Source organism: Labrus bergylta, chromosome 19 (assembly GCF_963930695.1).
Source record: "Labrus bergylta chromosome 19, fLabBer1.1, whole genome shotgun sequence".
NCBI lineage: Eukaryota > Metazoa > Chordata > Actinopteri > Labriformes > Labridae > Labrus > Labrus bergylta.
The window spans coordinates 8,538,904-8,554,534 of NC_089213.1; the positions used below are offsets into that span (position 1 = coordinate 8,538,904).

Here is a 15,631-nt window from a genome sequence, read left to right on the forward strand (position 1 = left end):
TGTTGGGAAAAGGGAGAAACACCTGTTTTTGACTGTGACTGACTGCACATGTCTCTGTGTAAATGTACCAGAAAATCTTGTTGTTTTTTTTGCCGGACATTTGGTCGTAAAATGATCTAAACTTTGTGTCTACAGTTGCCTTTTCAAATGTAATTAGGCGTGATGCAAAATATTCATATCCTCACATAACTAAGCCTGTTAGAGCCTGTTTTCGTATCACTGGGTGGCGCTGTGAATAACCACAGAAATGCATACTGTAGTAAGACCGTAAATGTTTTCGTGTTATATATTTGTTTGTTGTTTCTTCAACACATGGATTGACATGTGCAGCATTTATTCTTTTTCGAGTTCATGAAGTCAATTTTTGAGTGACAAAGGATGCAAAAGGGGTCGTTTTTGAAAACGCATCTTTCTGTGTCCGAGCCACGCGTACAACTAGTAAAATAAATTAAAAAAAAGTAGTGTCCCACCCTGCGCATGCGCTGTGGTTTTTATATGAGCGGTGACGTAAGCACTTCTTTTTCATCCGTTTCCGTAGTGTAGTGGTTATCACGTTCGCCTCACACGCGAAAGGTCCCCGGTTCGAAACCGGGCGGAAACATTATTATTTTATAGATAATAATTTATATAGTTTCATTTGGTAACAAAATATTTTTATTTAAGTTTAGCGCTTGTAGGTATATATAATACCGTTCTGCAGCGGATTAACACACTTAATCATTGAAATGAAACTGCTTCTGCATGTTTCTATATGACAGCCATACTGCCATGTAGCCTGAATGATCAGAAACACAAAAAAACAGCATTTCATTCATGACTTTGTAAAAGTACAATTTGCTAATAAAATGCAACAACTAAGGTTTGTAATCTTTGTGATATCTGAAAGTTGAATGATTAGTTTTTCTTTAGTGGGTCAGTGTTTGAAGGAACATGTTAAAAAAAAAAACTGAATGAAGTAGCCTCCTTTTTATCTGTTGTTTATTACATAAAGGGTCAAATCAGCATGTTTTTGACCTTTCAAGTAAAGTTGTGTTTATGCAGCCTACATTAGGCATCATTTTATTTTTGGATAAATAAATGAAGACGCTCAGACACTCAAAATATCTGATATCAAGATTATCTACTGAGAGGTTCTGTATTACTATAAAGACTGTTTTTATGACGTAGACTGTGTGGTCTTTTATCACCATGATCACTCACATGGATATAGGGGAGTGGACTCCCCTACATGTGGCCCAGGACACATGCGTACACATTATCAGATCGTGGTCTGTTAATCTGCTTACTGTACCTCGCCTTTACACCCGCGCCTTTAAAAAGCCAAATTCTCAACCTCAAAATCTCCTACTGCCTTGTCTTTTCTCCTCTCTTCTTCAGTTACTTAAGTCAAACAAGAGAAGCCAGAAGTAAAATACCCTCTGCTGGTTAAAAGCAAGTACTGCAATATATTTTTTCTCTCATTGATTTGAATTGTCCCTTATTTATGGAATTGTATAGCAAATTATCGTTACTAGCCTATTCTTAACATTTCTTGGGAGGATATGTTATTATGGATGGACACCACTGATTCACCAACAGTAAACAGACACACTTTTTAATTGGTCCTCAAAGAAATACAGGAAAGAACAATCTTTCATCATAAGAAAGTAAGAAAAAACCCTTCAGACCAAAGTTACTGTACAAAGCTCGACTTTCTTAAAGTTGCAAACAGAGTTGTTAGCAGGAATAGATGATTGGCTGTCTCTCATTTTGACCTCGCAGCTTCAACACATCAGTGACATTATCAACCTGTACAAAAAAAATGTTAGTGATAGAAACAGCACAGGGTAGAGTGAACATTTAAGGAAATTCTTCTCACAAGAGATCAGAGTAGAAGAAAAACACAGAGATGGATGAACAGCAAAGTCTTTAAGAGTGCATAATACTCGCAAAAATAAAGCCAAGTCTACATTAGCCACTTGTCCTTCTCCTTGTTAAAGTTCTCGGCCCACTGACGCGTGAGCTCTAAATAGTGATCCGGTTGGTTAGGCTGGTAGTCCAGATACAAACGGGTCACCGTTTTCTTGGGTACAGCCTTCTCGATTTGTGTACCTTCATGCCATTGGTTAAAAGAAGTGATGGTGACTATTTCTGGTCTGACAGACAGCGCTGCCTGCAAGGACGTCTCGTAGTAGCGCCCGTTGACCCGGTTCCTCGTGTTGTGATTGTTCCACGGTCGAACAGCCGTGTCCACGTAACCTGGACCAACACTGGGAATAAAAAGCAGATTGTTCGCGTCGCAGAAGGCCTTAACGGCTTTCCAGTTTTGGTGTGATGAGCCAAAAGAGAAGCCGTTGGAGGCGAAGTAGGTGTAAATGCCATCAAAGCCGCTCGCTTGGATGTCGTGTTTGTGGCGCTCTTCGACGATAAGGGCGACGAAAACGCCGTCGTAAGGTGTGCCTCTGATGCTGTGGGAGCCTTTAGCGGTCAGCATCTCCGCCCAGGACTCTGGTGGCGTCAGGTACGAGTCATAGACATAAAACAGAGGCAAGACTTGCCCTGTGCTGGACCTGAATCTGTAGAAGGCGCCATGTTTTCCATACCTGAGGAAAAGGAAAAGAAAGGCAGGATTTCAAACTGTTGCAATATACAAAACAGAGGGCATCACTGTCTCTCAGTAGATAATCTTGATATCAGATATTTTGAGTGTCTGAGCGTCATCATTTATTTATCCAAAAATAAAATTATGCCTAATGTAGGCTGCATAAACACAAATTTACTTGAAAGGTCAAAAACATGCTGATTTGACCCTTTATGTAAGACCACTTTTCCTATCGACCAATCAGGAGCATATTATTATTATTCAGCAGGATAAAGCAGGTTATTTTTCATGACATGCTTCCTTGTTATTGAATAGTCACGACCACAACAACCTCGTTCAGCCTTCCGGGCACTTAAAGACACAGTTAGGAGTAAGTCATTCAGTTTAACGGTAGGTCAATTTTGTAAAAATTTGTTTTTGGCTGTGTTCAGAAAACAAGTGACTATTGGAATATTTAAGTAAGACCACGCTTTTATATTTATATCAGATTTGTCTATTAAATGAAATGTAAATACCTATTGAAAGTTTTTTTTAGTTTTTTTTTTAAACAAGTTTGGATTGACCTCATCTGATGCCACCTCAGGGTGTCAGGAACATTGGATTAGGATTAGGATTTGGCAATAGGGCATTACACAAGTTGTTCTCTTGTTAAACTTTGTAACGCAACAAAGAATGAATTTCCTCTTGTCCGCCAGTGATAGACTCCCGCTGTGAGGTTCATATGTGAAACAAGCAGATCAGGAGGTTTTCAGGGGCAGTCCTCCCGAAATTATCTAGAATTCTTTACAAGTACATATGTCAAAACAGCTTCAGATACTATTTGTGCTTTAGCAGGGCTATGATTTATTTTCCTCTCAGCCCAAACATTGTTTCATCTCATACAGATTGTGAGCACAGCGGGTTTCTAAAAATATTGGCAGCAACATAAAATCCAGGAATCCGATTCAGCTCGCGGCTCTCTAGCCTGCGCTTTGATTTGACTCCAGTCTTGTGTGACTATAAACACAGAATCACCGAGGCTCTTTATTCTTGTTCCCGGTCACAGTGAGAGATCATGGGCTTCTTTTTCCAATGAATATCTTATATGATGAAACACTATCTGATAAGCCTCACAGGCTTTAGTCTCTCTGTTATAGCGAATACATTTTATACCTCTCTCTAGCTGAAGATCATTAAAAGGGACATACAATGGAAAATCCTCTTCTAGTGTTTTTGAACTTATATTTGGGTAACCTGAGTGCACAAAATGTGAAATAAACCCATCCAGTCCTTTGTTTGTGGTCTGCACAAGTCTTACAACACATTCAAATTTGCTCTACTTGTGATGTCACAGTGGGATTCTAGTAAAAAAAATCCCCTCCCCTCCCCTGGTATCTCCACCTATGGTCTCCACCTCCAGCCTAGAGAAAAACCTTTGTGCAGGTCCGCCATTGTATCCTCGCTACAGAGGAGTGATGTCTAACTAGAAAACTCAGAGGGGGCTCATTGCATTTAAAGAGACACACACACCAAAACGGAGCGTTCTGAGAGAGCTGGTTTATACAGGGTCACAAACCTCCTCTGGTGCTTGATTCATGTTATATTTTGACCAAAGCACAGCACAGATGTTTCATTTAGACCACAGGGGACTGTTTGAAAAGGTGGAAAATAAGTATAATATGTCCTCTTTAAATGTTCCGAGGTAGAAAAAGTGTAGGGCTCTCTTTCTGACACACTCACACTACTTTAAATCAGGCTAAATTCTACCTGCTGATCTCTTACAGCCGGATTAGAAGGGAGAGACATCTATATTTAACAACCACCTTCCTCGTTTTCCCCCACCAGACTTCATGTTTCACCACATCTCTGGACTTCTAACGTCAGCAGCCGAACGATGCGGAGAGCAGAGCTTGACCTTTTGGAAAACAAATCCGGCACAGAGGAAAGTGGAAGCGCAGAAGAAGAAACTTACTTGTCAATAATGTATTTGATGTTGTCATGCATGCTCTGGTCCGTCCGTCCTTTGTACGGCTGGATGTGAAAGGCCACCTGGGCACAAAAAAAAACAAAAAACATTTGAACACAGACGTTAACAACATCCTGACAGTATAAATACTCAAAAACCTGAAAAGAAAGAGGGTTGTGCAGTGATTTTCAAACAGAGCGTGCTCATTATTCCAGTGTGTTGTTTGTTTTGATGGACAGGCAGAATGAATGCAGGATTTAATTAGTAGTCCATGGACTCCACTCATTATTTGGCCTCTCTGTCTGTGAAGCACAGGGTTGGTTGAAGAGCAGTGCTGCACTCACTCTGCTTCTTGCTCAGCTGCAGGAACTGCACATTTTTGAGCAGATACGTAAATATTACGGCGGAATCACAGCAAGAATATTGCATAGACTGCATTCAATAAGTGGATAAAACCACCTGGATGTCAACAATTGGTTTAACAACTGCTGTTTTTCAGACTTAACATTGACATTTTTGGCCGTTGCCATTCTTAGCGATCATTAAACTGAAAAGCAAGACAAATGATTTGATGAAAAAGGTTGTTATTTATCCCAAAGCTTCGAGAGGCTGAATTCTTTAGCCCAAGTGCAGTTACTAAGCTGAGCCGTCATCACGTCTTTGTACATTCATATTGATTTTGTGACGGGGTAATATCATTGTCCCAGTCTGTGAAACACGGCGCAGCTGGACACACGCACATACACACACAGTCAGGCTTGCACACACACACACTGTTTACTGTCTGTAATGGCACTGTTTCTGCCTCCGCAGACGGTACAGAGGGGGTTCACTTTGTCCCCCCATTACCCCTACGCAACATTCACATTGATTTGAAACGTCACAGGGGCGTAATTATTACGGGTTGACACAGCAGTCCTAACAGGGTGTTATTCTGAATTAGCTGAGGTGGAACAGACGGCTTACTTTAAGCCTTAATGTACTTATTATAATTTGTAAATGTGTAAATTATATTTAAAAAAATCCTCTGTACAGTTGTAAAAATTTGAGAACCGATCCATAGAGACCAACGGCTGTCTTTAAAAATGATCATCGTGCTGCGAAGGTGGCCGCTTAACATGGGGCTCTATATTGGATTAACTCACTTTGGGAGACAGCCCCATGTGGCCATTCAAGGAACTGCAGTTGTGGTACTTTCACATGCTTCATTTTTTAGTTTTGCTTGATCTCGATCAGATTTAAAAGGAAATGAACAGACAATAAGGAAGGTAAAGGAGTCCTCTTCGTCTTGTTTAAAGATAGAAGCAGACAGAGTAACAAACTGAACAGAAGTTTCGGCCTGCTGGACGGTGAGGACTTCTGGAAAAGAAGTTGTGAGGGAGGGGAAACGAGGAGAAAAGAAGTGAAGCAGATGCTCACAATCCCCTCGGGGGTTCACCTGTTGTCATGTTATGAGTTTGTAAATTCAGGTAACACAGAAAGACATCTATTCCCCTCACCTAAATCTGCCACTTTTTTTAGTTGCAGTTCAAAGACAATGAACATAAAATGACCCCAGTCTCACTGACAGTCCTGTGTTGTGCTCTGTAACAGGAGCTGAAAGCCGAGTGGCGGATGCTCTCTGTCATGCAGGACAAACTGTGGCACGCTTTGTGTGTCACAAAGGGAAGAACGGTTCTACTGCAGCGCAGCCGCACACAGTAAAGCATTGACGGAGCTGTGGAGCCACAAACACAGAGTGCTCGACGCCCACTCCATTTTTTTTTTTTTTTTTTTCAAAAGAGGCTGCAAGGTCTTCCCAAACAGTTTCCATGGTAACGTGGCAATGTTTGGCACTCAGGCTTGAGCTCGTCAGCCGTCTCGACTTGCTTGGAAATCATGAAAGGCCAGCGAGGTAAGACGCTGCGCAATCTGGTCCTGTTAAAGCTCGGATGGATGCAGATGAAAAGTGTTTTGTTCCCTCAGCCCCCCCCCCACCTCCCCCCCCACCCCACCTCCCCCGTGGTTCAGTGAAGACACATTCTCATATTTACACTCCGGGGTCTCAGGTGGGAAGATGCTGCGGCTGCAAAAAAACAGCCTCCTGAAACGTTTTCACCAACGTTTGGCTTTTCTTCAGACGATGACAAACACTAACCTGAAGCGATGTTACATCATCATGTCAGCGCATGCAACATTAAATCAGCTTATTATGTAAACTGAGATGACACATTTTAAAAGTGCGGAAGCAAAACAGTTACAAAAGATCTGTGAAATACAGTCAGCGCATGCAATTTGGTTTAAGGAAAAGATAAAAAAGTACAAAAAGTTCTGACATTTGATTGCTTCAGTCTGCAGCCGGAAGGAGCTCTGTAAAGGCTAAAATGAATTCCCTGTGGACAAATACAACCCCAATACAGGGCTACTCCTGTTTTTATGACACGCTCAGATTTTTTTCTAAATGTCTGACAACATTTCCGAATTTGGTAAGTATGTCACATATGTCAGTGGACCCTCGACGGACTGCAGGATTTTGCACTTCCAAATTCATTTTTCAACATTGGAGGTTGCCGCTTGGTCCTGCAGTAATTTTTTTGTTCATTTAAACAACTGGTGTCAGATTGGTACTCAGCATTTTCCAGTTTGCAGTTTCAGGTTGTTTCATTGGTTTCGGTAAAACAAAGGAAAGTGGAACGTCTCTACTTTTATACTCAACTTAGAGCCCCATTTCCACCAAGTGGAAACTGGTTCAGTTCGGTTAGGTACGGTGCCCATTTATCAGCGTTTTCACCTTCAAAAGTTGGGAATGGTACCAAAACAAGGGATCTGTACCGTCCTACTTTTTTGGTACCCTTCTGTTGGGGTGCCACGGGTACCAATCCAGCCCTGAAGGATCCTGTTTGTTTTCTGTGTCCCTTTTTTTCTTGAACGTTTAACTTAATTAATAGCGGGCTACACTGTGTTGGGCTGCTATGATGTCCCACTATTACATAGCTGACACGGCTATCTCCATCTGGCTTACACTCTGTTTAACAAATAATAGGGTACGGTTGGCTGTCGAAACGCAAGCAAGTTAAGGGTTTACCTTACCGAACTGAACCAAACCGGACCGCTTGGTGGAAACGGGGCTTTAAGGGTTTAATCTCTCTCCTCTTGTTTGCAGCTCACATCCTGACATCCACATTTCAGTGAGCAAACAGGGTCAATCTATTCTTAATTAATGAGGATGGAGCACTAACACTGATTATAGATCTGCCTCTGTCGCCCCGTTTGTAACACGAGTGGAACAATGATCCCTCTCTAGAACTCATGTTGCTCTTTATTTCTGCCAAAGCACTTCATGAAATGACACACAAGGCACTCATATACAACATTTGCTGAGAAAATGCAACACACATACACACACACACACACACGAGTGCACACACACACAAACTTCAGCCTGTGTTTTGTCAGCAGCGGCAGCTCTGGTGCACTGAAACACCGGAGCGTTAGCCTTTGGGTCAGCTGAGAGACACACACGGTTGTGTTAGTCTGACAGAGACACACAGAGACCCAGTTCTCACTCTTAAGACTTCCATATAAGGAGCATGAAAGCTCTTCTGCCCTCTTAATGCTGAATCTACAGTCTTCGCTCAGCTCGTTTTTCCGCTGCTGTCTCGAGCACCTTCAGCATCTTATGGTGTCAGACCCCCTCCGTGCTAAAGTAGATGTGACTCTGTTAGATAGAGCGGAGCATTGAAATAGAAAATCTACCCTAAAGCACTTCCACTCTGTAAAAATAGCTGAAACAGGAAATTAAAGCAGAACATTTTCATCCCTCTGCAGCGTCCGTGTTACTGTAAATGTCAGATTTTCGAGGTCAGGGCATCAGAATTGAAGATGGAACTAGGGCCCAATGGGTAGGTAAACATTTCTGCACTGTCAGGAGCCTCACTGGACCAGAATGCAATGCGGCTGCAAGACATGCTGCAGTTTCAGTTCAGTGCATGACACACTTTTTCTCAACTGGACACAAAAGAGTCTTAAGGATGTGTCACACCAGAGTTTTCAAAGCAAAATTTACAGAACGGCAAAAGTGAAACTGTCTAAGCTGTGCTGCCTTTTTTTTTTATTGAAACAAAGGATTGAAGGACAAATTGTCAAGTCTTCTTGTGTTTAAGAAGACTGTGTCTCGAGATAACACTTGTTATGAGTTGACGCTATACAAATAAAAATTGATTGATTGATTGATTGATTGATTGTTTTGGAGCACTGTGGAGCGTTGTGTAATGAATAAGAGTGGACATACTGTACGTTCAGGGACTTCAGATTTCTGGAGAGCAAAGTTGTTCTGGATTCAGCTAAGCTCCGCCTACATTTTTAATATGCATGTTTTAAGTGACAATCAAGAACTCTATTTTCATAATAACACTGGTATTAGATCATATGAGATGAGGATGTTATAACCAGTGTCGTTGACTTTCGAGTGTTACAGCTGGTCAGTAAGTCCGTTATGTTGAGACTGACATGCAGTGTGAAGTTTTTTAGAAAAATTCTGCTCAGACAGACTGCTCCTGAAAATCTTCCTTGCTTGCTTGTTCACACAGATGTCCCTCACAGCAGGAGACTTTCCCTGTCAGACAAGGAGGGTTGTCGGGGATCTCAGGAGGCAACAAATGACAGAAGAAGAGCGACGCAGAAGTGGCAGACCAAACAGTAGAGTCAAAGGCTATGATGACAATTTTTACTTTTAAAATCCAAGTATATCAGTGCTACGTGTAGTTCGACATGTTCACAGAAGATACTTGCATGGAGACTGCACCACATGCACACATACAGTTTATGGTCGTGCGTCGGTAGCAGGATATGAATGTCATCACCCCCTTCCACTTCCTTTGCGTTACATTTTTCTAAATATTACCAGACGCATTCACACATCAGCTCCCTCAGACCTCACGGGGAAACTGAGGGTATAGTCAGAGTGAAAAAATGCTGTTTGTGTTCACACATGCAGCTCAACCTGAAAATTTTCAGGAAGTTTTCAGGAGTTTGGTGCGAGTGTGAAAGCACCATAAGATAGTCCAACCTGCTGTACAGGTAGCTGTTAGCTAGGCCGTGTTTACTTAATAGGCGCTAGCAAAGCAACACTGATAAATGATCAGAAGAAACTTCAGATATGTGACACCATACTGTTCATTACTGTATACTTCAAAAAGTTGGAGATGTGGCAGAAAAAGGCAATAAAAATTAAGTATTTGAACATTTTTCAACGCGTTATTTTCCATGTTTATGGTTATCTTGTTTTAACCCAATCAAAACCATATTTTTTAAAAACCTATTAAGTGTCCTCATGCCTCAGACTAACAAATCAGACGTTATATTGAGTGCTAGAAAAGCAGCAAAATGTCATAATGTTATAATGTTGTCAAAAATGTGCAATTTCCGTTTTCTTTTTCTAAGATTTATTTTTAGGGGAGATAGGGCAGTGAATAGAGTCGGAAATCAGGGAGAGAGATAGAGAGGGGGGAATGACATGTGGGAAAGGAGCCACAGATCGGATTCCAAGCTGAGCAGCCTACAGCCTTCGCACGCACTAACCGCTGCTCCACCGGCACCCCATAAAATATTTTTTAAAAGCAGCCTAATGCAATCCAGCTGCGGTCTTCCGTGCCCTGAACTGGTTTGGTAATGAATAAGCCGTATTCCATTATCTATTGCATTATTAACCTGTGGTACCGAAGTTAACACTTTGACATATTTGATTAAAAAAAAAAATTGCATCATGAATTTATCTCAATGCTTTGAATAAGATGTCATTTTCAATAAAACACTACTACTGCTCGGCCTCAGCCAACGTATAGTGTCATGTAATAACTGAGATGAATCCATACAGCTTTCTGATACCATAACCAACCAATGAAATGAGGACGTTTTCAGATTCAGCCTGATTCAGCGTTCACAGTTTTAACATTTGATCTTCCACAACCACCACTGATAAGTCATTCATTCAGTAAATCATCAGAAAGGTAAAAACATACCGGTTGTCTCACCAGTTACCTTGATGCTGTGCCTGTGGGCAGCGTCCATGACAGCAGGAACCAGGTCCTCAGTGGGCTCCCCGTGGTCGTCTGCCACCCCGGGGGGATACCACGACAACACCAGCACCCCTACAACACACAAGGCATATACTGTGACCTAAAACTATGCCCACTTTCAACAACTTTATGAGATTTCACATCACACCACAGGCCAATTAGTACAAACGATTTCTGATTCTGTTCATGTGGATTCATGTTTTTGCGTTCTTCCACTGAAAAGCAACACATGTAAGTAACTTGTAACATATGATGGTTTCAGTATTTTTAGACCTTTTTTTTTTTTTTTTTTGCTTTTAACTTGTCCACTTTTTAAGGTGGATAAATAAATGTTTCTTTACTTCTTAATCTGGAGTGCTGTTGTAGTCTGGGGACGCTTTTGAAACAGCATTTGTTGATTGCATCATAGGTAAAAAAAAGAAAGAAAAAGAAATGGTGCAATGCAATCAGGGGCTATATTTTGATGTCAAAACTACCAGCATGGGCAACAAGCATCAAAGAGCCCGTGTTGGAGGATTAGTTACCTGCTGCAGCTTCTTCTATCTGGGACATGTGAGACTCCAACACCTTTGGGTCCCTTGAGCTGTAGGGTCCCAGTTCGGGGTAAAAACTTGAGGCAATGTCTTCTGGGGGTGTGTGCCTTCCTTGGGCATGACTGGCTGCAATCTTAGGGTCCCAGTGAGGCACCAGCACGTGGTCCCAGTGGATGTACTTGTTGTCCATGCCGGGAGAGCCATACCACAGGTAGTAGAAGATGTGAACATCGTAGAATATGCTGTAATCTCGGTCTGACTTGGTGAACACCACCTTTGTGTCGCTGCTGCCCATGTGGAACTGGCCCGGAGACACCACCACGTCGTTCACATCTGGCCGCCTCCTCTCGGACCTCTCCCCGATGAAGTCCATGCCGGGGGCCAGGTCCGAGAAGCCGTCGCTCGGTTTCAGCGTCCTGAGCCCCATCATGGCCCCGAAAATGAAGAGGGTGAAGAGGAAAAGTGCCACTAGAGCTTTCCTGCGGAGCCGAGTCATTGTCGCTGTCCGTGGTGCTGCTGTTGCAGAGAAACAGAAGCCAGTGGGGGGGGGGAGAGGGAGGGAGGGCACGGGTCCTCTTAATGCCAGCCCGTGAATGTAGGCATCGTCTATCAGCAGGAATCAGCGTCGAGCAGGTCAAATAAAACGCGTTCAGTCACTGCAGCGGCTGTTAAATAACCAAAAACACTCTCACCTCACGTCCATCACCACGACCTGAGGGAATCACGCACTACACTGCTCCACACACCGCCTCCTGCTCGCCTTGGAACAGCCATGACGCTTTTTTATTTCTCCTCCATCCTTTCCTCTTGGAGAGAAAAGTGGAAGCCCGATGACACCTCTCCTCAGTTGTCTCATGTCTCGTCAGAACACAGAATCGGGTCTGCCCGCAGCTTTCAAAATCGCAAATGAAGCAAGTGTAGGGTAGCCTTTGTTTCTCCACCTTAAAGCTTACTCACTGTTCGCCTGCGCCTCGTTTCGCCGTCGAGCTGTTGCCCGCCTCTCCTGTCACCCCATCTTTCGTAAGGAGGGATCACATCGGTTTCTTGGAAAGCTGTTCCTGCTCTACCTTACATTACATGAACATGTTTTTTAATGAATGCTCGTGTCAGAAGAGAGAATGACACATTTTTTTTTTTTTTTGTGGTGCGACCAAAAGAGAGAGAGAGGGAGACAGGATTATCCCCAATCCGGAAAGCTCTGTTGTGTATGAGGGGTGATTAATGCCCAAGTGGCCACTTCCGGTGTCAAGTGACAATTTGAGGCTTTCTGCAAAAGCCCTGGAAGTTCAATTCACATATGTATTACAGCAGAAATAACGTGTTTACAGCCCGGTAAAAAAAAAAAATATATACATAGTGTGGGGATGCAAATGCTTAGTTAGCAATGTCTATGCCCAATATTAATTCATAATTAGCTCGCTAATGAAAGTGAGTGGGAGGAAAAAAAATGATTTAATAGCGTAAAGATTTTAATGTGACCTTTTCTGTCTTACTCAGATAAGATTAAGATTAAGATAAATATGCCACAAAAGCTGACTTTGGGGTTTACACACTTATCTTACCTTCGAGCTTCATTGTGGCACTACTGACCCGTCATACAGCCTGTTGTTATTTACTGATACTGATATTTTTTTTAAAAAATCGGTCACTGTGGTCCAACTGTCTGGAATTTGAATTAAGATCTGCTACAACCTTGTCTTCTTTTAAAAGCAGCCTTATAACATATATCTTTGCGCACGCTTTTGGCTAAATCTTAAATTATTTGTAGCAGCTGTGTATTTCAACACAGCTGCTACAACATCAACATTTTCAATGTGTGTAGCATGTCTCAATAACAGAGTATACAATTTAATTTCCCCCTCACAGGATTAATTAAGTATATCATCGTCTTCTTCTTCTTCTTCTTCGTCTTCTGTGAAGTGCTGTATAAATAAATTAACTTTACTTCGGTACAAGTCCACTTAAAACATGTTTTCAGCATTACATGTAGTATGACTACAAACATGTTTAGCTTGGATGGTCCCAGTGAGAGCTCAATCCCTGATGTGTCTGCTTTGAACGATGATCCACATTACAAAAAAAATGAATATTTTTTTTTTACAAGAGCTCTGTTTGTGTGGTGGTCAGAGAGCAGTGTTTTGGATTACATGTACATCTGAGAGATATAGTTGTGGTCTCAAAGAGTGCACTGAGGCTCGTCATTATCTTCCCACAGTCATTCAGAGAAGACTATTATCCCTGGACAGACTGCACGTCCATTTCTCACCAATAGATGGTGACTCTGCCTTTTAAAGAAGACTCATCACACAGTAGACAACATACATGTAGATATTTCTGAACTTCCAGAACCATTTATAAAGCTCAGCAAAACGCAGCAGTGTGTTTTAAACTAAGTAAAGAAAAGAGTTAGATAGTCAGAGGGAAAAAAAGGACAAATAAAGAACAAATACAACTGTAATCATCCATTTCACTTGAAGAAATTCTGGTATGATGAAACTTGGGACCATTTTTTTCATGTGTGTCAATAAATAAGAAGTACAAAATGTTTTGGAGTAGCTGCTTCAGATGCTGCCTCAATAGAAAAGTTAAACTGTGTTATTGTATGACTTTGGTTACTCTGTATGTAACGGTTAATCTAATAAACGTTGCACAAAAAGTAAGGAAATCTGTGTGTAGGAGCCTTATTGCTCATCATGTTAAATTTATGGATGCATGTAATACTTTTTGTTCATTGGATCTGGGAGGGGGAGGGGCTTGTGGACTTAATTGGGCTCAGTTCGGACTAGTAGAGAGTGGAGCCACACAGTCTTTTGACCTCTCTCTCTCTCTCCTCATCTCTCTTTTTGTATAGTTTTGGACTAACCTGTATCTGTTTTTTGTTTATTTATGTTTAAGTAAACATTTCAACTTTGATCATTTGGTCCCGTGGATTTTTTGGATGAAAATTACTTAAGAGAGGAGTTCTGGGAGCGTCAAGCTACGGCTTCATTCAGTTGATACCTACAATGTGTTTGGTAGATTATTTCTTTGTTGTAACAATGCTTCTTGGCAATAAATCTTATACAGCTGGAAAGCCTGTTTATTTCCCTTTTAAATGGGTATGTGGGTATATGCTGAGTATGTGGGTTGCGCCCATAAAAAAAAACTTGCCAAATCTTCTCTGAATGCCCAACATCTTATTGTTTGGTGTCGTTCAGTGGACACACATGAGGAGCTGGTGTACTAACAGATAAAGGCCAAAAAGGACAAAAGGCAAAAACATTTTCCTGAGGGATAAATTGAATGCTGTTCTGCTCGGCAACCTAACAAATTCAATTAAACCTAACAAGGTAAATACCTAACAAGGTAAATTAACTATAGGGCATAAAATGGCAGAAATACCACGGAGCAAGCCCTTGCAGTGTTAGAAGAGCTGTCCCTGGTGCTGAAACGGTTCTCTGAAACCTTTGTGTGTCGGAGGCTACAGAGGAATTTATACATGAATAGAGCATCATCTGTAATCCACCTACACCTTTTTTAATTATTTCTCCACATCTTTAATAAAATGCGTCTGTCTGAATAAGGCCAGAAAAAACATTTATGTGCACTTTCTTTCTTTCTTTCTTTCTGTCTTATTTAGTCTCTTATTTGTACTGAGGTAATAATGTCTACAGTATATTTGGTCTCACTGTTTCTGTATTTCTTTCGGTCTAATGATTCTGTTTCAATTGAGCCAGGAAAGGCAAATTAGCCAAGGCTATGAACCTGTATGCATGGGATCTACTTTGTATTTAATATATGAAGAAATGTTCATTCCATGTGTCCCTGTTAAATAAACAAATAAAATAAGTAATTACAATGATTTGGATATATTCTGTTTTTTGTAATATTCTCACCAAAAGCCTAAAGAATTACATAACCTCACATTCAAAGCCTGATACACCTGTACCATAGAGCTCCATTGTTGTCCATTAAAAACACATCAGTTAGTCACACTGTTGCACTTGGTGACATGTTGCCTGATTACGGAGAAACTGTAGCTTGTTTTGACTCTATCACACAAACACATCTCTGCAGAAAATGCTCTCTGACACATTATGTCCTTCTGTCTGTGAAACGTTACGCAAGTTTGTGAGATCTTGTGTCTGTGAAATCTTACTACAAACACAAGTTTGTGGCCAAACAGTCTAGTGTGCATTTGGTGGGTCCTAATGTTAAGAATCTGTTGGACACTCCTTGAGTCTGTGGCCTCCCATGTTATAAAGTGAGGATATGAAAATGTGTGTCGCGAGCTTAAGGATGGCAAGAAAACTAAACTTGAGCTGGACATGTGAAAGAAACAAACCCTGAATTGTACAACTATGTGGCAGCAACTGACAGTCAGCAGCTTTTTTTTTTTTTTGAAGCTGCTGAGTGCTTGATTGCAGGCAGGCAATTTTGAATGTACATGTAAGGCAAGGGTGAAGAGAGGGAAGAAGACAGAGGGCAAGGTGGAGGTGAAAACCGAGCTCCCTTTACACTCGAATGTCTGAAATTA

The 15,631-nt window shown here is 41.5% G+C and overlaps 1 protein-coding gene and 1 non-coding gene across 2 annotated transcripts; one reads left to right on the forward strand and one right to left on the reverse strand.

Annotated features, from left to right (window-relative positions):
* The first annotated feature begins 528 nt into the window (after nt 1–528).
* trnav-cac (transfer RNA valine (anticodon CAC)) lies at nt 529–601 on the forward strand. The gene has a single exon. It is a non-coding gene; the product is annotated as a tRNA-Val (tRNA).
* Nucleotides 602–1,580: 979 nt separating this feature from the next.
* maneal (mannosidase endo-alpha like) lies at nt 1,581–12,670 on the reverse strand. Its single transcript, XM_020638041.3, has 4 exons — nt 11,107–12,670; nt 10,545–10,654; nt 4,533–4,609; nt 1,581–2,582 (listed from the first exon to the last, which is right to left on the reverse strand). Exons 1-4 carry the CDS (start codon nt 11,609–11,611, stop codon nt 1,946–1,948), a joined length of 1,329 nt encoding a protein of 442 aa, XP_020493697.1. The 5' UTR covers nt 11,612–12,670; the 3' UTR covers nt 1,581–1,945.
* Nucleotides 12,671–15,631: the final 2,961 nt, after the last annotated feature.